The sequence below is a fragment of the Penicillium canariense genome (genome assembly GCF_028826845.1).
Source record: "Penicillium canariense strain IBT 26290 chromosome Unknown utg000006l_segment0_segment0, whole genome shotgun sequence".
In the NCBI taxonomy this organism is placed as follows: domain Eukaryota; kingdom Fungi; phylum Ascomycota; class Eurotiomycetes; order Eurotiales; family Aspergillaceae; genus Penicillium; species Penicillium canariense.
Window position 1 is genome coordinate 347,990 of NW_026622733.1, and position 23,415 is coordinate 371,404.

At 53.9% G+C, this 23,415-nt stretch overlaps 9 protein-coding genes across 9 annotated transcripts; 4 read left to right on the forward strand and 5 right to left on the reverse strand.

The window, feature by feature from the left end:
* Positions 1–2,396: 2,396 nt before the first annotated feature.
* Positions 2,397–7,398, forward strand: N7482_008112 (DNA-binding E3 ubiquitin-protein ligase SNT2; the record flags this gene model as incomplete). Its single annotated transcript, XM_056690236.1, has 3 exons — positions 2,397–2,949; positions 3,027–6,424; positions 6,445–7,398. The coding sequence occupies 3 exons, from the start codon at positions 2,397–2,399 to the stop codon at positions 7,396–7,398; spliced, it is 4,905 nt and encodes a 1,634-aa protein (XP_056540001.1).
* Positions 7,399–8,272: 874 nt separating this feature from the next.
* On the forward strand, positions 8,273–9,612 carry N7482_008113 (NAD(P)H-quinone oxidoreductase; the record flags this gene model as incomplete). Its single annotated transcript, XM_056690237.1, has 4 exons — positions 8,273–8,297; positions 8,483–8,758; positions 8,822–8,913; positions 8,980–9,612. The coding sequence occupies 4 exons, from the start codon at positions 8,273–8,275 to the stop codon at positions 9,610–9,612; spliced, it is 1,026 nt and encodes a 341-aa protein (XP_056540002.1).
* A 552-nt stretch (positions 9,613–10,164) lies between these two features.
* Positions 10,165–11,531, reverse strand: N7482_008114 (uncharacterized protein; the record flags this gene model as incomplete). Its single annotated transcript, XM_056690238.1, has 5 exons — positions 11,365–11,531; positions 11,173–11,280; positions 10,816–11,014; positions 10,509–10,698; positions 10,165–10,415 (listed from the first exon to the last, which is right to left on the reverse strand). Exons 3-5 carry the CDS (start codon positions 10,834–10,836, stop codon positions 10,165–10,167), a joined length of 462 nt encoding a protein of 153 aa, XP_056540003.1. The 5' UTR covers positions 10,837–11,014; positions 11,173–11,280; positions 11,365–11,531.
* Positions 11,532–11,926: 395 nt separating this feature from the next.
* pdeB (3',5'-cyclic-nucleotide phosphodiesterase PDE2) lies at positions 11,927–15,008 on the forward strand (the record flags this gene model as incomplete). Its single annotated transcript, XM_056690239.1, has 2 exons — positions 11,927–12,107; positions 12,169–15,008. 2 exons carry the CDS (start codon positions 11,927–11,929, stop codon positions 15,006–15,008), a joined length of 3,021 nt encoding a protein of 1,006 aa, XP_056540004.1.
* A 1,896-nt stretch (positions 15,009–16,904) lies between these two features.
* N7482_008116 (uncharacterized protein) lies at positions 16,905–17,876 on the reverse strand (the record flags this gene model as incomplete). The annotated part of the gene is made up of 3 exons (XM_056690240.1): positions 16,905–17,258; positions 17,693–17,785; positions 17,835–17,876. The coding sequence occupies 3 exons, from the start codon at positions 17,874–17,876 to the stop codon at positions 16,905–16,907; spliced, it is 489 nt and encodes a 162-aa protein (XP_056540005.1).
* Positions 17,877–18,032: 156 nt separating this feature from the next.
* On the reverse strand, positions 18,033–18,918 carry N7482_008117 (biliverdin-producing heme oxygenase; the record flags this gene model as incomplete). Its single annotated transcript, XM_056690241.1, has 2 exons — positions 18,033–18,786; positions 18,875–18,918. 2 exons carry the CDS (start codon positions 18,916–18,918, stop codon positions 18,033–18,035), a joined length of 798 nt encoding a protein of 265 aa, XP_056540006.1.
* A 968-nt stretch (positions 18,919–19,886) lies between these two features.
* N7482_008118 (uncharacterized protein) lies at positions 19,887–20,185 on the forward strand (the record flags this gene model as incomplete). Its single annotated transcript, XM_056690242.1, has 2 exons — positions 19,887–19,995; positions 20,064–20,185. 2 exons carry the CDS (start codon positions 19,887–19,889, stop codon positions 20,183–20,185), a joined length of 231 nt encoding a protein of 76 aa, XP_056540007.1.
* A 211-nt stretch (positions 20,186–20,396) lies between these two features.
* N7482_008119 (Rdx family protein) lies at positions 20,397–21,171 on the reverse strand (the record flags this gene model as incomplete). Its single annotated transcript, XM_056690243.1, has 2 exons — positions 20,397–20,810; positions 21,001–21,171. 2 exons carry the CDS (start codon positions 21,169–21,171, stop codon positions 20,397–20,399), a joined length of 585 nt encoding a protein of 194 aa, XP_056540008.1.
* A 971-nt stretch (positions 21,172–22,142) lies between these two features.
* N7482_008120 (guanine nucleotide-binding protein subunit gamma) lies at positions 22,143–22,567 on the reverse strand (the record flags this gene model as incomplete). Its single annotated transcript, XM_056690244.1, has 3 exons — positions 22,143–22,205; positions 22,265–22,322; positions 22,416–22,567. 3 exons carry the CDS (start codon positions 22,565–22,567, stop codon positions 22,143–22,145), a joined length of 273 nt encoding a protein of 90 aa, XP_056540009.1.
* Between the last annotated feature and the right edge of the window lie 848 nt (positions 22,568–23,415).

The following is a 23,415-nucleotide window of genomic DNA, read 5'->3' on the forward strand; positions in this document are numbered from 1 at the left end:
CTAGGTGAACCATATCCTGGAGCTCTCTGGTTCATTGATACACGGAGTATAATATCCCACGCGGTTCCATTGGCCCGTGGAAGAAGGGGTGTTTAATGGACTCGCTTGCGGTGAATGAGAGTCCCCGGAGAGGTGGTACAAGCCGAATCAAGGTATGGCGGCCCCATTGAAACCCACAGTGGTGCGGGAGAATGGGCCACTGTGAGGAAGTGTACTTTACTCCGTAATGCATGGGTACCCGTAATTTTTCCGCAGGGATCGTGGATGGAGGTGGAGTCCCTCACTAGCTAACTGCTCACTAGTGCCCTGCCCACCACGCTACTCGTTACTCTTGACCACAAGCCTCTTCCGATATCAGTCATGAACTCCCCCCTAAGGCAGATAATTCCCCTCCCAGATATCCCATCTCCAGATAGGCACCTAAATATGATCGTCTTAAATATGATCGTACCCCGTCCCCGTCAATCGGTTTCCCCCCGGGAAAAACTCACCACGGGGAACCGCAAGTCGCAGAGCGCAGAGCTCAAACCAGACCTCACACAACATGCCCCAAAGGTTGGCGTGGAGAGATCGGAGGGCCCTGACGGATGACGAGCCATGCAAGAATGATCGCCTACGGACCCGCGTCTGGAGGGGGTGGTTAACGACCCCCATCCCCCGTATCCCATTGATTCTTCGTACGGTTGAACTCTACAGGCCCATACGCGCCTCCTACGTGACAGCATTCCTAGTCATTTACGGATTGGGTCCATTCCCTCATAATTGGCGCGATTTGCGGGCCGTTTTCTGCAGCTTTCTAGGCTGTGTAGACCGGAAATCCGCGACCCTATCTAATTATTCTTCGGGCGATACTAGAGTCTAGAGTTCTGCCCAGCCAGCCTAGTGGCCTTTCTGACCTTTCTGACCTTTCTGACCTTTCCGGCCGTTCTGACACCTCTCCCTCCGTCCCAAGAAGATCCGGTCGCTGGTTCTCCTCGTCAGGGTAGTCATCCACTCATCTGCTCATCTGCTCATCTGCTTGTCCCGATCGAATCCGTCGTAGTCTCCCGCTGCGAATCTCCCGGACCGTCCAACCAGCACGGGGACGGGCCCAATCCTGTCTGTATCCTCGATCATACCGCCATATACCTTCTACCGGCATACCGTGGGATGGGCGCGGTCTTCTGAGGGGCGGATCGAGTAGTGAATTACAGCCATCGCAGCCCATCTCCCTGGGGTCTTCCCTTGGTTCGAGCGTGCTGGGGATCCGTCATATTAACATATCGGGACTAGGGGCACGCTCGGGAAGCTCGACGCTTTTTCTCTTCTTTCCCCCCCGTCCATATTCTTCGTTCCATAATTCCCCATATCTCCCTCCCATCTTCCCAACTTCCCATCTTCCACTTCCCATCTTTCCCAATCTGTCGGGTTCTTTTCTGCTCGTCCCGTATAATACATTCATTCTCTCCGCTCGACCACTGCCACCACTTTTATCACTCCACATTTCCACACATCCCAGTATCCTTTCCCTTCCGCTGCGCGCTTGTTTTGTTTCGCACTGGCCTACTCTTCCTCCCGCCCATCTCGCGTCTCTGGATCTTTGGGCCCCTTCCCACTCTCTCTCGATCTCGACCCCCTCGGTCTGCTGTTGGTAAGTTGTCCGCTCCCCCTTCCCCCTCGACCGGTCTACTCGTGATTTCCCTTTTCCATGCTCGTGCTCTATCGCCCGTATGGAATTCGGCTCCCCACCATCTGCTGTCTCTCTCTTCCGTGGTCATATGCCCAGTCTCCCATAATCCCATCAGTCTATGAGCCTATCATCCTGTTCCCCCCATTCCGTCTCCCCCCCTCATATCACCTTGATATCGGCCCATCTACCCATCCTCCCCATCTGGCCCCGGCCGCCCTACCTGCGCCCTACTCAACCCCTGCAGAGAATCAGATCTGACACGGCCCACTCTTTGTGCCATTTACCTACTGCTGTGCCCACCTGTTTTTCTTTCTCCCCCCCAATTCCCCCAATCCTTCGTCTTCTATTTGCGACACTTTCTCTGCCTATCTCCCCCCCACCCCGATCTCATCTGGTGTTCGTATCCCGCCTCGGCATATCCCATCTACCCGCCTTTGAGATTTTCGCCCCCGGTCATTTAGTGTTCCCACATTTCGTTTCCACATACCGCACCATCCACGTCCATGCATCCGCGCCACGTCTGATAGCGTGTTTGGCCTCCCATTCCACCTTCCTTTTCCACCACCACCTTCCATCTCCCACTTCCCTTCCACCCTCCGCCATCCCACCCAAGCCTGTGACTGATCATACTCCACAGCCATCTCGCGCAACGTGCCGGTCACGCTCTTGCCATCGCCACGCAGGAATTCCGTCTATGCCTGCCGTGGATGACTAAGACTCGTCCTCAATGACCGCGAGCAACTCCCCGGAGGCTGTGGCCGACCCGGCCAGCGCCTCCGCCGCGGTCCCGTATGGGACGCGATCGAGAGGGCGTAACGCTCCTCGGCCCAATTACGCCGAGGACCGGGACCTCGACGTGGACTTTGAGGCCGCTCCCGCCAAGACCGCCAACAAGCGCAATAGTGGCGTGGCCCTCAATAACATCGTCAACGGATCCAAAACCGACAGCGAGAAGTCCTCACCAGTGCAACCCCGGAAGAGTCTACCCAACGGCACTGCCAATGCCGCGCCCAAAGACTCCATCCCCGGCACGTCGTCCTTCTCGGCGCGTCCCGACGATGTGAATGGCACCGGCTCCTTACGGAAGCGCAAGCAGCCTGCGAGCACCCCGAATTCCAGTGCGAGCTCCGGTGGTAATGCCGCAAAGAGGATCTTCACCGCCGCGCCGGGTGATTCGGACGGTGGTTATTTCACTAACATGATGAGCTTTGAGGCCTCGGGTCCCTATCTTGAAAATGGCCAAATCAAATCGGACGATGGCACCACATTTGCCGTAAATGGTGAGCCCGAAACCTTGCACCACCGGTGCCATGGGTTTGTGATCTTCCAAGGCCAACCAGCTAACTCCAGTGGCTAGATCATGTATATTTAATTTGTGAACCTCCTGGTGAGCCATATTACCTGGCTCGAATCATGGAGTTTTTGCCTTCGAAGACGAAAGAGTCGGGCGTGATTGAAGCGTTGCGGGTAAACTGGTACTACCGCCCACGCGACATTCAGCGCCACAGCGCCGACACGCGATTTGTATATGCATCGATGCACTCGGATACATGTCCCCTTTCTTCGCTACGCGGGAAGTGTCAGATTCGCCATGCCTCGGAGATCGACGACCTGACCTCATATAAAAAGATGCGAGATTCGTTTTGGTACGACAAGATGTTCGATCGTTATATTCATCGCCTATACGACGTGATTCCCACCAAGGATGTGGTCAATGTGCCACCCAATGTCAAGCGCGTCTTGGATGATCGTTGGAAGTTCATCCTCGTCGAAATCGGGAAGAGCAAGGAATTGACGGGCGCCGTGAAGACCTGCAAGCGATGCCACCTGTTCGCGGCAAATTCCGAGTCGGTTGATTGCGCGGTGTGTCGCTCGACCTACCACATGTCCTGTGTCCGACCTGCCCTCACAAAGAAGCCTGCTCGCGGATTTGCCTGGGCTTGTGCGCCCTGCAGTCGGGCCCAAGAACGCAAATTGGAAGCTCGCAACACGCCAATTATCGGCGGGGCCAAAGCGGACGGGGAGGACGAGGTTATGGAAGAGGAAGACGAAGAGCACCACGCCAAAGCTGTCGTCAACGACACCTCTGTCAGCACTCCGGCAGCCATCGAGGACTCCATGCCCCAGCCGGAAACCGCGGAGCAGATGGCACAGGCGAGGATGTGGCCGTATCGCTATTTGGGCATGCATTGCCGCGTGGAGGACGCTCTCGACTACGATGATCGGATCTACCCTCGTGCCAGTTCCCGACTCGGACCGCGACACCAAGCCATCGTCAATCCTTGGTTTGGACGTCCAGTGGAATACGTGAAGCCACTTGAGCTCAAGAAGAAGTACGCAAGGCAGTCGGGCGGTCCCAAAGTCGGGAAACTGACCACTGACAGCAAGGCTGCCATGGAGGCTGCGAAACAAGAAAAGGCCACTCGGCCTAAATGGGTCCAGGATCTGCCACCAGGGTATATTCAACGTGGAGAGGACGAGCCGGTTACGATGAGTAATGGGAAGCAGGCGCGCACGGCCGAGCTCGTGTTCAAGATGCCGGCTGCGGAGCAGCTCCCCGCACGAGGTGAAGACGATGCGCCGGGCGCTCATCTGAGCGATGCTGACCGGGAGGCTTTTATTGATGACTATATGCGACGAGCGAAGGACTTGGCTCCCGATGTTGGAGTTGAGAAGTACTGCACCAACTTTTTGGACAAGGCTCTGGAGCTGCTATATTCCGAAAGCTTCAATGCGGACGCAGCTCTCGCCAAGTTGAAGAAAGTCAACAAGTACAAGGATCTCAAGGAGCCTCATCTTCGACCCGAGGAGTTAAAGTTGTTTGAGCAAGGAGTTGCCAAGTATGGTTCCGAATGGCGCAATATCACCAAGCATGTCAAGACTGTTCCACACTACCAGATTGTGCGGTTCTACTACATGTGGAAGAAAACTCCCCGAGGTCGACAAGTATGGGGCAGTTATGAAGGGCGACGAGGCAAGAAGGAGGTTCGCCGCCAGAGTGTGGCTACCTCCAAACTACTCGATGATGTCGCCGATGATCACGATGATTCAGCCTTTGATAACGAGAAAGCAGTCATTCAGAAACGCGGATTTCAGTGCAAGTTCTGCTCCACTCGCAGCTCCCGGCAGTGGCGACGTGCACCCCTGGTCCCTCCCGGGACCACGGTTCCTTCGGACCCTTCTGCAAAGAAGGATAAAGGGCCCTTGCTTACCGTTTCCCTCTGCCTTCGCTGTGCCTTGCTATGGCGCAAATACGCCATTCAGTATGAGGATATTGATGAAGTCGGGAAGAGAATTGCAACCAGCGGCAACAAGTCATGGAGGAGACGCATTGACGAGGAGTTGCTGGCCCAGATGATTGTGGCTACCGAAACACCGTTCACCATCAACAGTGTCACAGCGGCCACCGCCTCCTCCATCGGAATTTCAGTTGATGTCAACCCTCACCTGCAGCACGAAAGCAAGTTGGATAAGAAGAAACCGCGTGCTGATGTGCCGAGCACTGCGACATCCACTGCGACATCGGTCGAGCCCATGCCGAAGAAGAAGGTGGGTGCCGAGAAGACTAGTTCTGAGGGACCGCCAATTGTCCCCGATCCGCCTAGGGCGAAGACTCTTCCATGTGCGATTTGTCGCAAGGTCGAGCCGTCTGGCGATGAGCACCTCTCTTGCCGAGACTGCCGCCTGACCGTTCACCGCAACTGCTACGGAATCTCGTCCTTCCGAGCTGGCAACAAGTGGCTATGCGATATGTGCTCCAACGACCGCAGCCCTTCAATCTCTACAACCTACGAATGCGTTCTCTGCCCAGTAACATGGACCGAGCACGATCTGATGGAAACCACTAAGAACACCAGCCGGAAGAAGTCAGACCGGGACAAGGAAAAGGAACGGCTAGAGAAGGAGATGGTCACCGAAGCCATCAAGCTTTACCGCCAGCGTCAGGAAGCAGTGGGCAAGCCTGTCAGTCCTCGGGAGCCTCTGAAGCGCACTGCCGGCAACAATTGGGCCCACGTGATGTGCTCCTTGTGGACCCCAGAGATCAAGTTCGGGGATGCGAAAGAGTTGGAACCTGCGGAGGGATTTGGGTCTATTCCTAAAGACCGGTGGCGCGAGGTGTGCAAGATTTGCAAGTCGTCTAAGGGCGCGTGTGTTTCCTGCCACTCTACTGGATGCAACAGCCATTTCCATGTTGGCTGTGCGTTCCAGGCAGGGTACCGCCTTGGGATTGATGTTACACCTGTGAAGAGCACGCGGAAAGACAGTGTACAGACCATTCGCCTTGGCTCCGAACTTGGTGTGGCTACGCCTGTCATCTATTGCCCTAGCCACAGCGTGTCGAATACTGTGCATGATATTGGCGAGGCGGCAGGCCCCGATGGCCTCAATGCACTGCAGCTGTTCGCTCAGACATACAAGCAGGCGGATCTCACACTTACCGGAACGTCTCGAAAGGCAGCGTATGTGCAGCAGTCGGTTGCAGCCCCTGTTTACTACGGCATCGGCGCAGTCCACCGACGGACTTCCACAAGCAGCGTGTTGGCAGCTCCTAAAGACAACCACAAGTCCCAACCTGCCCCCGACGATGCCGCCGATGAAATGGAAATAGACACGGAGGAAAATGTACCTGTGCCAAAGCCTGTCACAGGTAACTCGACAAACCGGAGATGTGTTCGATGCACGACCGATTTCAGCCCCAGATGGTGGCCCAGCCAACTACGCAACGAACCCCGAGCCCCCTTGGCGACCAATGGAGTAGGCAACAACACCAACAGCCCGTCCTTTCCCCCCGGCGACTATCTTTGGTGCATTCCAACGGGGACATTGGGGAGCCTGCCTACGAATGCCACAAATGTCACCTGAAGCACCCGCCTGTGCCTGAGCCCGCACCAGAGCCCCGGCCCTCGCCCTATGCGGCCCAGCGCCCTACCATGCTCCCAACCCCTCGCATTGCTACTGGCCACAGTCACAGTCACAACCACAATCACAACCAGAACCAGAACCACAACCATGGCCATACCTTCGTGCCGCATTCGCATTCGCATCCGCATTCACACCAACACCCCACGCCAACGGGTGTGCCAGCAAGTGTGCCAACGGGCGTACTTGGACGGCCATTGCCTCCGGCTCATTCGCACAGTGCCCTTCCGGGCTATCCTGGGTATGACCAGCGGCCTGGTCCCGACGTGCGCAACGGCATGTCGCCGCCTGCGTATCCTGCGGCGCCTCTCCCTCCACATCACATAGGCAGCTACCCGCCGACTCATCCGCCTGCTCATCCGCCGTCTCCTTTCGGCACTGGCCCCCCTCCGCCACCGCCCACGCAGACATACTCGGCTCACCAGAGCCCCTATGCCCCCATGTCCGCTCGGTCGCCGCATCTCTCGCAAGCTCCCCCGCGCCCATACCCGGCATCTGCCTCTCCGCCGATCGTGCAGGCGACGGTCAACCGGTCTCCGCAGACCTCCCTCAGTGCCCTGAACGGTGGTCCGCCGCCGCGCATGTACTCCGTTGATCGTGAAATGGGGGCTTCCTCCCGCTCACCACCGTCAGTTCAAGGACGTCCTGACCCGCGCGGGCCTTCCCCTCCCACTCGAGTCGACTCGACTCAATCGCTGGCTAGTATACTTGGCGGGACTCCCCACGCGAGGCGGCACTCGGGCATGAACGCTACGAGTACTGGGTCAGGAGCGAGCGCGAGCCCGTCGCTCAAGAACCTTCTCTCTTGATTCCTCCCGTTCTTCCTGCGGTAGCTCTTTAGCGCCCCGTCGGATTGTATGATACCTGCTCAGATCTTTTTTCTTTTATTCTCTTCTGCCCTTATTGCATCTGTGCGTGGGTGGCATCTTGACACAAAAAGTGCCCTGCATTATTCTGTTCTTCTCACTTGATGGAAATTGTCCACACCCCCATATGGCGTCTGTGTGTTTGAACCTCTGTTCCCATATTCATCCGTTATCTTCTGTTTATTTTCTACTTTTCTCCCTTGACATTACATTTTCTCCCGTCTTTTCCCTTTGTCTGACATCTTCTCGGCGTTTTTCGATTACGGATCGCGGCTGGAAAAGCAATGCGAAGTTTCGATGGGTGGTGTGCCTTGACTACAATCGGCTGGACTACACTGGATGGGACTGGATGGGACGGGGTTCGTGGGTTGCATGGAGTACTATAAGGCTGGTGACTTTCTCCATTTACAGCTATGACGATTGATTGATTACCATTCCCCCGTGATTACGGCTAGAAGAATTGATTTGCATTTGCTATTCTCTTTACTCGGCTTTCACCTTTTTACTTTACCCCTTGCGCTTTCCGTGCCATTCCCTTTGTGGACTCGACTCAATGTTCCAGTGAGTCGGCCCCTCGGCAGGGACGTAGCTTGTGCCGGTTAACCGTGATTGCCAACCTTAGGAGGGTTGGTGATTGTGGATATCCGCAGGCCCACCCAACGTCAAAGTGGGCGCTGACAAATACGCGCTTCATCCGCTCCAGATTCTCCCAGCTTGCCCAGCACTCCCGAGCTGCGGGAAATAAAAGAACATCGAGTCCTTGCAGAAATATCATCCCCACATCCAAGCTCGACTTGATCGACTTCCCATCACAAGAATGACTACTACCATGCGCGCAATCGGTACATCTGCCCCAACTCACCCCCCCTAGCAACCCCTCCCTCACATACCGGAGTCCCGGGAGCTATGTCGCGCGATATAAGAAACACGCCGCTCGCCCCGGGCCTTTTATATACCTCAGTCTTCAACCGCAGATCCAATTTCCCATTCCATAAGCTCATGGATCCATACTAACTATGACACAAAGGCGTCCACGGCGGCAAGGGCCCCGCCACAGCCCTACACGTCACTGACATCCCCAAGCCGATCCCCGCACCAGGCCAAGCTCTCATCAAGATCCGCGCCTTCGGGCTCAACCGCATGGACCTGCTACAGCGCGAGGGCTTGTATCCGCTGCCGCCACAGGCACCGGAGACGCTTGGTGTGGAGTTTAGCGGTGTGGTGGAGGGATTTGGGGATGAGGCTGCTGCTGCGGGGTGTGGTTTCCAGCGCGGGGATGAGGTGTTTGGGTTGGCGTATGGTGGTATGTTTGATTTCTTTATTCATTCCTGACCGGGTGGTTGGGCTAATGAGCTCGGCCGTGTAGGTGCTTATGCCGAGTACATTGTTGTCTCGACGAAGATGCTTGTCCACAAGCCGAAGGAGCTCTCCTGGGAAGAAGCGGCCGGTGTGCCAGAGGTGAGTCTCCTCCCAGCTCCAGTTTCCCACCATGCCCGATTCTAGATACTAAATCTGCCCGTACAGACCTGGATCACCGCCTCTCAAGCACTCTTCCTTATCGGCGAATTCAAAGCCGGCCAGTCCGTCCTCTGGCACGCCGGTGCCTCCTCCGTCTCCATATCGGGCATCCAGCTCGCCAAAGCCGAAGGCGCGTCCGCAATCTACGCGACAGCGGGCTCGCAAGAGAAGATCGATTTCCTCGAAAGAGAGCTCGGCGTCACTAAAGCCTTCAACTACAAGACCGACGACTGGGCCGCCGAGATCCAGAAGGCCACCGGCGGCGCCGGCGTCAACCTCACCATCGACTTTATCGGCGCGCCCTATTTCCAGGGCGACCTGGACGTGGCGGCGCGCGATGGGCGTGTCGTGTTGCTGGGCCTAATGGGCGGAGGCAAGTTGCCGGATGGGGTGAATATTGCGCCGCTGCTGTTTAAGAGGATTCGTGTTGAGGGGAGTACGCTGCGTAGTCGGGACGTGGAGTACCAGGGGCGTTTGAGGGATACGCTGGCGGAGCATGCGCTGCCGAAGTTCTGTGATGGGACGTTCAAGGTCTTTGTTGAGAAGGTGTTTCCGTTTGAGGAGATTGTTACGGCGCACCAGTTGTTGGAGAGTAATCAGACGAAGGGAAAGATTATTTGTGTAATGAATGGTGAGTAAGGAGAGTGAATAGTGGGTGGCTAGGAGAACGCTCGGTGGCTCTTTCGGTATCATATCACGACTTAAAGCATCCTGTCTTGTACTACTTCCCTTGATCTTATCTAGTCCTATGAAGGAGAGTATGCACAGTTCGGTTCAGAGTGGCGGGCCATTCTTGTCCATGGAAGGAGGATGGATCCACCGATCGCAAAGTCTCGTCCTTTTTGACAGCACCGCATAGTTCCCTAGGATAATAAATTCTTTGTTAGGGGGACTAGACCAATAGAAAACGGTAGCTCCTATGTAACAGGTAGTCGGGCTATGCAGGATCCGGCCTTGCGGAACGGGGTACCAATGGCATCGCATGAAGCGTATTATCAGTGCGACCCTAGTGCAATCGAGTATTATGTGTAGGGACCCTGGCTGAGAGACCCTTGTCGATAGTAAGCAGGCTAAGCATTCTCAAACGACCCGACACCAACCAACAGCACCGAACCTCAGTTAGGGCCGAGCTGCACGACTGTTTCCGGGATTTCTACCGCCTCTACGGGTTCAGCCTGGTTGGAGGTCAAACTAGTGCTGGCTATTGCGGACCCCTGATTGGCCGGCCATCCACCCGTAGGCTGCGATCGCCCTCCGAACCACGGACAAACGCGTTGCAGCGGAGGGTGGAATGATGGAGCGAAGGGGCCCAGGGCCGCGATGATAGGTTAGTCTGGTTAGGTCAGAGGAAGTTAAATCCGGTGATGTAGGGAAGCGCGCAACGGCCAGGAACGGTGGCGTTTCTGCCAGAAGGTCCAGTGTTGCGACGAAAAGTGACGCATCTGGTGAATGAGATCATCGCGGAATAAGCACCGGGGCGGAACCGAGGGACGAACGAGAATGGAGGCGAGGATCCAGTTGACGAGGGCACGCACGCCGTCTGGGAGGGGACCGGACTCGGGGGAAAGGACTGGGGGGCGGCAGGGTAATTTCGAGGAGAAAGCCCCCGAAATGGGGGGCCCCCCCTTCCTCTCCAACCTGTCGCATCAATCCAGCCGGTCGGCCTGTGCAGAGTGCAGTTGGGTGCTTTGCGCCCGGCGGACTCCCCGGAGCCTCGACGGGATCCTGCAGGTGTAGCCAATCAGCAGGACTGATTGACCGGCCGCGAATCCGCAAGTGGGCGCCATGGAACTTTCGGTGGGCTTACCTAAGACCGTGGGCCTTCTAGAAAAAAAATCGTACGCAAATGAGAGGAGGCGTCATGGTCCACTTGGGGACGGATCGAGGCTCTGCAGGATGGAGAGGACAGAGAGTTGGCAGAAAGGAGGCGAAGGAGGGAAGGAGGGAAGGATTGAACTTGAAATTAAACGTAGTTGAGAAGCAGTCACGAGATATCGCATGCAAAGGATAGTTGAGTCGCCAGTAGTCGGTAACAAGCACTCTGGACACTGTTAGGGTACTGCGACCGGCGTATCGTGCAGAGACGATCATCCCGTCCCGCCCCCCCCCTCCAGGCCTTCTGGAAGGAGGAAAGAAGCCCCTTCCCCGTGTGCCCCCCCCTCCACTTCTGTTTTGCCCTTTGCAACCTCCCCCTCTCACCACTTCTTGCACGCCATCACTCTCCTCATCTCTCTCGCCCACCGGCCACCGGCCCATCCACCTGCTCCCTCGCCCGGCCTCGACCATGTCGCCTTGACGACTTCCTCCCTGAACCCGACCCAACTGCTGAACGCAACACAATCTCTCCTCGCCCCTTCCTACCTGTCACCACAGGTCGTCTTTCTCCCTCACCTGCCATCCGCAGTAACATCGGCCTCAGTAATTATCACCATTTCTTCGAGCTGCCCGGTCGCGCGCGACGGCTCCCACCCCCAGTGCGACAAAGTCCGTCGCACTTGTCTCGGATCGTCCGGTCCACGGCGCGACTCGGGCTGAATCGCTGCAGGGAACAACTGCATTGTTTGATCCTGCCGTTAGGAGTTGTGGCCGACTCTAGTCGTTCCTTCGCTCGGATTTCTCGTCGGTTCGCTTCAAGTCCGACTCGCCGCTCGTTATTTTTCCCTTCCCCTTCGGTCTGATCCCGGAACGTCCAACGACCACAACTCACTTCTCCTCCTCTCTTCACTTCCACCTTTTCCGCATTTCATCTCAATCGTCTCAACCCCCCCTTACCGTCTGTTGTCCTCCAACCGTTTCATCCCCTGCGTTTCTCCGGTCATTGGAGCCATATGCAAACCAGGGCAGGTCCGGTCGCCTCGTTTTCGTTTTCTCTCCTACGTTCTTGGCTGCAGCCCTGTGATTCTGGCGGCGTCGCCTGAATCGGAGCGATCACTCACCCCCTGTGTGTTACATGATGGTAGACCGCGTGGAGTGTACGGGCGTCTACATCGACGACCGCGTCCGATCGGAAAGATGGGTGCGCCGAGAGTCGATCGATGCATCGACACTGTCGTCTGCCGGTTCCTTGGCAGTCCCCGATGAGCCGGATGCACTACAGGCTAATGTGGAGCAGCTGCTGGAAGTGTGTAGAAAGAGTAGGTTTTTGTTCATTGTGCCTCATTTGCATGGTAGTCTCTCCTGTTAACCTTCTCCCAGTCTACCTCTGTCAGACCGGAGCATCCTTTGCCAACAAGCTTGCCGAGCTCAGTGAATACGCTGGCAAAGACTGTACCCCGATCTTCGCTTTCTTTGGCATTGACTTTAACATCGACGAATCGAATATCGCCCGACGGAAGGCCGGCCGCGTCTCGTGGGGAGATACCGCTCCTCCATCCCCCGGTTCCATTCAACGAACTTTCACGTTCTCCTCGCATTCGGATGAGGCACCTGGCCTGTCACTTCTCTCCGGAGTTTCCAACGATATCCAAGTTCAAGATGGCCCGAATCTCGTCGTTCCGGTCGCCATTCTGCGCGCCGTTGGCTCGGATGCGCCCGGTAACGCTCCGATGGGCCCAACCAGCGAAGCGCAGAGTCGGAGTTTGGTCACTTTGGAGCACAAGCAAATCGCCCGGTGCCTTGATGCAGGTGCGGTGGATGTCTTGATTACTCCACTTGATCGATCCCGGATCCAGGGGCTAGTGGTCCATGCGTACCGGGCACGCCGCAATGCCCAGAAGGAGATGTCTCGCTTCCTGGCACGGAAGAAGCTGCGCAAGATGTCGTGGGTCGGAGTGCACGATGAAGAGCCGTATGCTTATTTGAGAGAGGCAATGGTGTCCAAACTCATGAAGGGAATCTGTAATCCGGAGGAAATCATCGCGGAGTTTCAAGAACGCGATCTCGATGTCGACCGGGAGCGCGGAGCTTTCATCAGAGAGCAGATCGGAAGCTGGAACTTCTCCGCTCACATCTTCACAGAGGATGAGCTAGTCTTTGGTGCCTGCGAGATGATTTCTCACGCCTTCAATATGCCGGGGTTGGAACACTGGCGATTGACCCCGGGTGAATTGCAAACCTTCTTGCTCGCCTGCCGGGCCGCTTACAACTCCTTCGTCCTCTATCACAATTTCCGCCATGCGATCGACGTGTTGCAGTCTGTGTTTTGCTTTTTGCTTCGCATTGGTGCCTTACCTCCGTACGATCAAATTGGCCAGACTCCGATCACGAAATCCCCCATCGCCTCTCTCATCTCACCATTTGACGCTCTTACTCTCCTGATCTCAGCAATTGGTCACGATGTCGGCCATCCTGGAGTCAACAATTTCTTCCTTGTCAAGCTAAATGCCCCCTTGGCACAACTGTATAACGATAACTCGGTCCTCGAAGCATTCCATTGTGCTGCTTTCTCTCAGATTCTTCGCCGTCACTGGCCGGCTGCGTTCAAGGACAAACAACTTCGGAAGCTGCTCATCAGCTCTATTCTGGCGACCGACATGGGCGTCCACCAGAAGTTCATGGAGCGCATGGGATCACTGCAGGAGAAGTTTTACGAAAACCGCAGGTCGGTCGATGGCTGGAAGCCTCAGGATATTGAGCTGTACAAGACGCTTCTCTGTGGGTTGCTGATAAAGTGCGCCGACATCAGTAACGTGGCGCGGCCGTGGAGCATTGCAGAGAAGTGGACTCAAATCCTGCAGGAGGAATTCGCCAACCAAGGCGAGATGGAGAAAGAAGTAGGTATGGAGACTGCACTCTTTGGCGGTCCACCGGAGCTGGGCAATATTTATAAACTGGCCACAGGCCAGATCGGATTTATGTCCATATTTGCTCTTCCACTTTTCGAAGGGGTTTCCGATCTTCTGCCACAGCTGCAATTCACGGCAGACCACCTCCGGCGCAATCAGGCGCAGTGGCAGCAGCATGCAAACGACGAGCTGCGAAAGCAGGGCCTTCCCATGGAAAAGCGAACAGATAGTATTCTTTCGCCTCGTTCGCTCAGCCCGGCCGCTCCCGTCGCTGAGTCTGAGGAGAGTACACCAAAAGCTACCGCTGCTGGAGAGCATGCTCCAGATGACTCCGATTCGCCTGAATCATCGGACCGCGCGGAATCACAGTCTGGTGCGTACAACGAGAACAACATCGAGCCGGTCGTGTCGCCGGACACTCCAGGTCCACAGATTGAGATCACCGGCACCCCCATCGCCGGCGAGGTACCATCATCACGAAAATCATCTAGTGCCATACCCGACCTCTCTTATTTCTCCATCCCGACGGCGCCGCAATCAGCACGAGGATCAGTTGGAAGACAATATCAGAATCCTCTCACCGATCCGACTCGCCCTTCCGGAGAGCCGGCCGTTTTAGCTGCTGCGTTGTATGCCAACTCGGTTACGAATGGTGGTAACGCATCAACAAACACCGAGGAACGCGATTACGCAAACGAGTTAGCATCGAATGAAAGACCGACTAGCTCTCGCCAAGGACAACAACAAAGTACGAATCGCCACCATGCGCACCACAGCTCCTCTGTTCGCACGTCCGGTCCGTCAAGTTCCAACCGCAACAGCTGCACTCGCACCCAAAGTGTCAGCACTTATAGCAACAACATGACTCCTATCTCGCCCGCGACCAACGCATCCAGTTTCTTGCAGGTGGACAGTGGGGATGAGAAGCGTGTTTCGGACGACAGTGCAGCCCAGAGCGACCTTGGGGCTCCTGATGACAGCAGCACACGTCCTAGCACGTCGTATGCTTCCCACGCAGGAGACCAGGAGAGCACCTACAGCCGCAGTCCCAGCTTTACCAAGGACATCAGTCATCCGCCGTCTGAGGATGGAAACCACAAAGACTTCCCTCAGCCAGCAGCTAATGGCACACGCAGCCCGACCCAGTCTACCACCACCGGGGAGAGCATCAAACATGAAAGCCCCCAGGGACCTCCTGACGACTCTCACAATGGTGTGCTGCGCCGCCTTCCCAAACGACGCAGTCGGCTGCGGCTCGCATTTTGGAAGCGCCGCAACCACCATCAGCAGGAGGTCCATGGCGAATCTTGATTTCTTTCCCTTTTGTCCCATTCTCGTCCCAGGCTGGTGGATGCTTTCACTGGCTAAGCGGCTGTATTATGCGATCATGGTCTCACGAATGGTGCATCTTTTGTTGTTGTGATGAGTGTCGAGGCTTCGACTGTGTTACATGATTTTCACGATCTGATCTCCTTGTCTTTTTTTTCTCCTGGTTTCTGCCCTCTGTCTGCCCCTTCAGGTCCCGGTATTTCTCCCATCTGATGATCTCAGAGACGATTACCTGTTGGCGCGGTTCGACTCCAGATGCCTGGGCAAAAAGCAAACGCAATTCTCGTTCGGTTCTGTCTCTGCAGAACCAGAATCAGTCATTTGCTATTGTCTATAGCCTTTTTTTTTCTTCCTCCCTAACACAGCAGGCAGTGCTCTACCTATGCCTCGCATGCTCGCTTGAATACGCACTCCCGGCACCGGTGGCTATGTTCTCGCTTCTCGTCTCGAGTAATTGCTTTACTTGTCTCTATTGCATCGGGTCCTGACCCCGCATCTGCGTCTGCCTCCGTGACGATCATTGACACAATACGTCTTCTACTGCTGTTTGTTTATATTTTGTCTGTCTACCTATTTGCACGTGCGTTGTGCCCTTGGGGGCTGCATTTGATTTTGTTTTGGGTCGGTCATCTTAGAGCTTGGAACGGGGACCGGCGGCGTTGGTTTCGTCCCTCTTTCGTCTCTCGACTTGTTTTTACATTTGATTCATTTTGGCCAGGCTTGTGCCTCCTCATTTTCGTTGATTTGAGAGTAGTGAGCTTGGGTCACTATTTATACACTTCAATATACATATTGAATTTTTTGACATGTAAACGGTGGACCTGTGAAATGTCCTTTCAAGTTAGTTTTGCCATTTTTAAGTTTAGTACCTTAGTACGCCGTCACGTAACCTCCCATTGATGCTCCCAATATAACAGAGTTGTCTTCGCTTTTCCTCCTCCCCTTTCTCACTTTTTCATTTCCCCTACTTCTCTATCCTGCACTCATCGCTCCGCCCCTACAATTTCGCCGCCCAATCGGATAACCCACTTGTCCTGCCCGCCTCTTAACCCTTTCTGTTTTTTCGGTCGTACACTGCGGCTGAGCCCTTGTTGCCTTCATAATTCATTGTTAGGATTGGAGTTATTCGGCCTCTCGGCGTAGTGAGGAGGTTGCAAGGCTTTTAGAAGAGCAATACGCTACAGATTATTCGTTCACAGTGTATTTGCTCAGCCTTCATAGTCTCTTCGTTCTTCAAATAGATTATTCTCTGTCTGCTCCCTATGGCTCGATTCAACAGGTACCCTAGGCACCAACACGCTTTAGCCTTTCGCTTTTCAGAATGGAATCACCGGTTCCAAAATACATGTCGATCAATGGCCTAGACTAGCCTTATTAGACACGGATAAATTCAGTCCATGTCTAGTTTCTGTGACCCTCCTAGGGGCCTATATAACAAGTTCGATAGAAAACTCCTCTTCTAAAGTCTTAGGTTTCGAACTTCACAATCCTGAATTTTTTACGATGACTATCTCTGGCTTTGGATGGCTTCTCATGATACCCTCGATGTTAAGAAAGCAACGCACTGAAACTACGTATGAGGCAGTCTTCTTTCCTCCGCCTAGTCTTCATATATCGCTGGCAGCCATTCGCCTTGCAGTACGAAGTTGGAGACTGCGGCGATAACCTCAGCGTTTCTGTCGATCTCGATTCCTGTCTGCTATCAGTTTGTAAATTTTAATTCAATGCATCAGCTCTAGCATACCTTTGATTTTCCACCCGTCAATTTCGCCGATAATAGTATTTATGCTGCAGGTGCTTCCAAAGTTGTATTAACTATGTAGGCTAGGAAAGTCTTGTATCCGAGACTACTCCCGAGGTCCACTAAGGTGAAATTTGCTACTCGGAAGTATCCCCACCATTCTCGCCATAGGGGGGTCCCAAGGGCGCCCCCCATTCATAGGATTCGCCAACCTGCGCATTGGCCCAAGACCCATGTTCTATAAGCATGAAATTTTCGAGATTTACAATATCCGCTGCTTCCTCTAGCTCTAGGCGAGAGTAGCGGATTGGCCGTCCGCACTCGTCAACAAACACCACAGGAACCTTCCCCGCGTCGCGGCCCTTGGAAGCAAGCGTTGTTTTATCAACGATATGGATGCGGTTCATGACTAGCTGCATGTGGTAGTCTGAATAAAACGAGGTCCATGGGTTTTCGTCCTCCGCCGGGTCATAGCCGCTTTCTTCCGCCACCTGCGGATCAAAAGCCTCAGCCTCAATTCCAGCCTATAGGGACTCTTGGGCATCCTCTTCGTATTTTTCAGCAGAGTAAAGATTGTCCAGAAGCTGTGGCAGACGAAGAAAAATCCTCTCCCAGTTAGAACCGAAGTTATACAGGGACGAGTCGTTGCAAATATCAGGCTCCCTATATTTGTGTTCAAGATGACTTTGAATCGCAGCCCAAGAGCTCTCGGAGGAAGGCTCATAGTAGGTGCGGACTCAATAAGGACCCTCGGTCAACCGACGCTCAATGCTCGGCTGACGAACACGATCCAATAGCTCTTGGCTGGAGGTTGGAAGGCTTAGCACAGATCTGCCCTTTAGTCTTCTCTGTTGATTCGCATAGGGCTATTCCGATAGGTTAGCCTTTTCGTTTCAGGAGTAGCAGGGGCCCAAGATTAATTTACCTTACGACCACGGATTCCGAGTGCTACAAATTCAGAGAAAATGTGTTCTCGTTGGCTATCAGTCGATAGCGACGAGTCATCTTGCCATTTTTCCTTGAATGTTGTTAAAATATGCATGTACCTTAAAATGGAGAGAATTTACCAACAGGAACAAATCGGCCTGCCAAGCATGCAAATCGGACATCTTGCAGAACAGGCGAAAAACGGCGGTGGACAGAGTTTGGAGTAGACTGGGAGGGACTTTGTGATTGTCTCGCTATCGCAGATCGGTAGACATCTATCCCTCTCTCATGTACCACCGCCGGGGGATCGTATATACATGTTAGGTCTGTTTCCGACATTAGGCAGCATTGATACGTTTTGCCTCCTCATCCAAGCTCCTCGTGAGCATCTCAAACATGCCGAATATCGCCCTCGCCTCCTCGAAGATATCCTGCTGTTCTCGAGAGCTCAAGAACTGTTCCACCTCAGCAACGCGGACACGGAACTTGACTTTGACGCCCACGTCGTCATCAATCTGCCAAAATGATAAGGGACACGGCGTCCTCCGATGAGGACTTAATTCCGCCGCCGACAACCCCCAGAAATCCGGACCAGCCTTGAGGAGTTGCGCGCGGATTACCCGTCCACCGTAGAGCATGGACGAGTACATGATCCAGATATACGCGACAAGGATATGTGGTTTATCTAGAATGCGCCGATGGATCTCCTGCCTGACTTGACGTCCCGCATTCCAGTCATTGATAGACTCCCAAATGTCCGGATTTCTAGTCACATCCAGGGCTCGCAAAAACTGCAGATCAGTCTTCAGCGCCCGCGTGCGCTGTAGCTCCGGCATATATAATCGGCGCAGCAAAGTCTGGACGCGGGTTTTGGGATCCAATCCCCCCTGCTCTTGGCCGATGATCTCGGCTTGTTGATACGTAATATCCCCGGGGTCCCCGATTAATGAAGCCCACGCCGCCTCAACCTCATAAAACAACTCCGCATACCGCGACAGCCCCAGCGCATAGAGACCAACTCCATCTACGCGCGGCGGCAGGCAGAGCGCGATGCGCGCGAGGTTCAGTCTGTGGATTGACGCATGTGGTCCTCTGCTCCAGTTAGGAAATGTCTGCGGAGAGAAAGTGGTCCCTCGCCCTGGCCCTGGGTAACGGTAGGGTCAGGTAAATGATAACGTACTTTATGGCCGTGCGCAGCTTCGAGAGCAGGTCATCGGTGGTCATGGCGGGGTGCAGTACCGCTTATGTGTTTGTGACGATTGGGTTGAGCTTGGAGGTGGCATGGTGTCAAGTCATTGTTGCAGGCGGCAGGTTGGACGGGTTGACAGTGGGCGACGTGCCACTTAGTTCAGCGGAGAATTTGGGTGCACCCAAATTTTGGGAAGCGCTCCGAGGCCGGGGTTGCGTCACTCCGCTGGGGCATATTGATATTGCATGGTGATCAGAGGCTTTGTAGTATAATTTCAGATCAATGTTCAGGACTTTGGATGTCTGATTTTTACACCAATCAATTAGCAATTTTAATTTACTGCGATCCTTGGGAAGTCATGAGTTGATGATCAACGGTCAAGTGCACATAATAGAAAGCCGGAAAAGGCCGAGACTTGGCGTAGACCGGAAATTACTTGGCTAAAACTGGTTTTGCTCCCTTCGAATGCCCCCGACATTACAGGGCGAGCTTCGGCCTATGAGATCCCTCGGCGATATCGCATTCTCAAAGCGTCATGAATCCCAGAAGTCAGATATTCTGGACTAGAGGAAAAAGGAGTGAATCCTCAAATTAGTAAAACTCGCAATCTAGAGCCTCCAAAATTCAACCTTAATTGGGGGGAGATATTCTATCGTCAGCGCAACGTAATCAGGGACGAATGCGGAATAACGGCGATAATGGTTGTACTTGGGACATACCGATCTCGAATGATCTTCTAGATCGGAGATCTTGCCCTCTCGTCGATTAGGTTTTAGATCTTGATCGGGATTGTTGCGGAGCTGAAGAACTTGATTGTTGTCGTTCGGGTTGACCGATGGATGATGAGCTTGTGTGACGCCCATAGACCCGAGCAAAGATATAAATACTAGCATCTTGCCTGATAAACTTTCTATCTAGCTTCTCATCATTATTGAAGCATCGCAATTCTCACAATTTACAAATCCGTTTTTCGGTTTCCAAATACCGAATACTTCCTATGACAATGGCCGATTCCTACGCAACCAAGGAGCAGGAAATCCCCGTCCAGGACGACACTCAAGACGTTGAAGACCTCATGGATGAGAACTTCGCCGATACCGACCAGCAACTGGGTTCGTTACGGACTCTATTGATCTCTATTAGTTCACTCGACGATCTGCTAACACGACAATGATCATAGAAATGGACGAAAAGGAGGCCATCAGTCGCTCAAACATCATAGGTGGTGACCGTACTCGTCACGCAAAGCCCCAGACATCGAATGGATACAACGAAGGTCCCTCTGAGGAAGAGTTGCCGTAGGGGTTGGTGTCGCTATGGGAGAACAAGACGCTTCCACATACGGATCTGGTATTGTTCGATAGCCGAGCAAGATACTTGAATACACCTCAGATGATATTACTTTTTAAAGGGTGTCTGCAATCTTATAAAGTACATTTGCTGTCCAGATGAGCCATAGCTTAATGCTATCCATGGTCGTGACCTAGCCGTATGCATGGTATAAAGCGGAAAGTTAGGAGCAGTCTTCGCAATCTTTTTGCTGCTTGCCTTGAGCCTCCTTCTCGATTCTCTTCTCCTCTTCCTTCTTCAATGCTCGATCTGTATGTCCCAAGTCCCGATTTGGGGCAATTATGTTCCGAACGAGAGATTTGAGAGCTTTCACTTCTACGTTCATATAATTGTCAGTCATTGTATAGCTCCCCAAGGAGCGGAAGATAATCCAGAAGACTTCAAACATCCTATACATACCGGGAAATCCGCCATCCCGCTTCCGATCCCAGAGAAGCGACTCTTGTGTCGTAACTTCTCCCGAGGCCGATGTCTCTGCTGCATGCCAGATGGTCACCGTGAAGACGCCACCAGTCATTGGGACCAGGGCAACCTCGCCAAGGTCTGTGCTAAACGTGGAGAGCAATTCTTGGGCAAACTGTAGGACATTAGCAGTTGGATTGTATATGTCTTTGCAAATTTGAACATGGGCGTGATTGGAATTGAAGAAGGATGACAGGCGATAGTTTCAGGTGGAAGGAAGATATACAATGGAGGATTTGATAATCGTAGAGGGAAAAAACCACGAAGAACAGAATACGATGGGAGGTAACTGATGATGCACATACATATGCAGCCCGCAGCATCCATCGACATTGCGTACAGAACTTGATCGCAATGCGGGGAAGATGAACACGCTCGAATGCACTACTCTCCGCGGTCGAGGGTTGAGTGGTGGGAGCGGACGACGCAGTCTCTGATGCGAGACTGTTCTCAATTGGTGAAGTTGGTTCGGTCATGTTCAGTCCAGGATGCGGGAGATACTCCGGAAAGCGTGGAAACCCGAGGTATCCTCGTGGGGGTGACGCAAGAGCGTGGAAGCGGAGCGGGGTATTCTGCCAAGTGGAAGCGACAGAAAGAGGGACGTCACGGCGACACTATAGTCGATGGTGAAGATAAAGGATTTCGCGACAGTCTAGACAGCCCGACGTTGGTGGGATGATGTCAGCCGGGTCCGTGGGGGAGGGAACTTGCCTGATTTGGGAGGGTTCGTCTCAAGAGCTGCATGTTCTGCATCTTATGGACGACGTGTACCCAGGCCCGAGCGTGAGGCTGAAACACTCTACCATGTGGGGAATTTGGGGCCAGGAACAAAGAGAGAGAACAGGGAAAAAGGAAGAGGAATTGGGATTAGATCGGTTATTGTATTTGGTCATTGGATGCGAATCGAATCTATGATACACGAATGGCAACCCGACTCTCGTGCGGTGCAGAGAGGATTTTGGAGGAACCCAGAGAACAAAGGAAATTTGGCTTCAAAACACAGAGACGACAAAAGGGGAATGATACTATAGGAGAGAAATTGAAGAAGTGGACGACGAAGTAGTAAAAAAAAATGCGAAGCAATAGTAGAAGAGACAGGGTAACACGGTAGATCGCATCGTCCAGTGCGATCGACCGGAGCTACCATCCGGGAACGAGGACTGGACTTGAGAATGATCAATTTACCCGCATGATCCCGAGGCGTGGGAAGGGTTTCGTGCAGGGCCAGCAGACGATTTCTTCAGGCGCATGTCTCTCGCTTGTTCGCGTCCAGCAGTTGAGCGATCGGCGGATGTGGTGGTGTTCGCGTCCAAGGGGGGAATAGTTGTCGGGAAGGGTCAAGACGATCATTGGTGGGGTGAGGATCCAGGAGAATTAGGTGAAAAGGGCGAGCAGAAGAAAGAAATCGTGTCGTGGCGATCAAGAGAAGTGGTCGTCATGAGGGCCATTACATAACGGTGCAGCAGCCACCTTGCTGCTGGGGAGCGTAGGGGTCCTCCCGCTTGTCGACCTGAACGAACTGAGTTAGCGGGATTTGCGCGTGTGCGCCCACAGTCAACGGTCGCATACCTGTCCCCATACAGAGGGTACCATGAAGTCGCGAGTATTGTTGCAGTAGTTGATGAGTCTGTGTCGAGGCAGTAACAGGGGCTCTGGTCAGCTTTGGTTGATTGGTTGCGTAGCGTGGGTGGTGATCATCAGGGAGAGGGGCCAAACTCACGAGAGAGCTGCTTCGGAGACCTTCACCCGCGGACGGTCGAGATCCTCCTTCAGACGGGCATTGAGCTCGGTCAATCGGCGGTACTTGAGGTCAGCGACACTCTGCTTCTTGTTCTTGACATCACCCCCTGAGCGAAGTTCGTAAGCGGGCATTGTGACGGTCGGCGAATCGAGAGGTATGTGGATAGAGGCGCGCGATCGAGAAAGGGGGGGCCCGGGTCCGCAGTTATGTGGACAACGGGAGGATGCCGGGGATTTCCAAAGGGGGATTTGGAGCTTCGCGTCAGTGGGAAAAGTAGTCGACTCGACGCCGAACAAAGAACGAAAAAGAGAGAAAGAGAGCGGCAGGTCAAAGGAAGGGACAAGATGAGGTCGGGGGGAGAAACGGTTGGAGAGGGATTTTCCCGGTTGGCTGTTTGGCTGTTTGGCTGTTTGGCTGGCTGGCTGGCTGGCTGGGCAGTTTGGCTGGTTTGTCCGAGCGGTTTTGGGGGGTGGTACGGGGGGTATTGTACGGAGGAATGGGAGGAGGTACGGGGCATACGGGGGTCTGTGGGTTGCTCTCCCCTTTTATTCAATGTACTGTACCATGGGGGTGGTACAGTATGATGGGTGTACTGGAAGGACCCCCCGTACTCCGTATTGCATTATACGCGCGACTCGTCAATAGTGCGACAATAGCTCAAGCCCGCCCCGAGGTACCAAGGTGACCCGCGCAAAACTGACCCATCCAAAAGCATGAGCCCCCCGGTGCGAATTGGCCGACCTCAGAAGAAGAGTTATATTTCCAGATCCATTTAGAAAGTAAACTACATAGCCAGTCTCGGACCTGGCAATACTTACAACATGGTACCTTCATACTGTAGTTTGCACGGTAAGCCTGTATTTTCTTTTCTCCTTTTCATACTGTACACCACCGTGAAATTGTTCGCGAGTTGAACTGCCTCAGGCAATAGTCACGTGGTTGACCCATCGCTTAGCCCGAAGTGGAACACTCGGGCAAT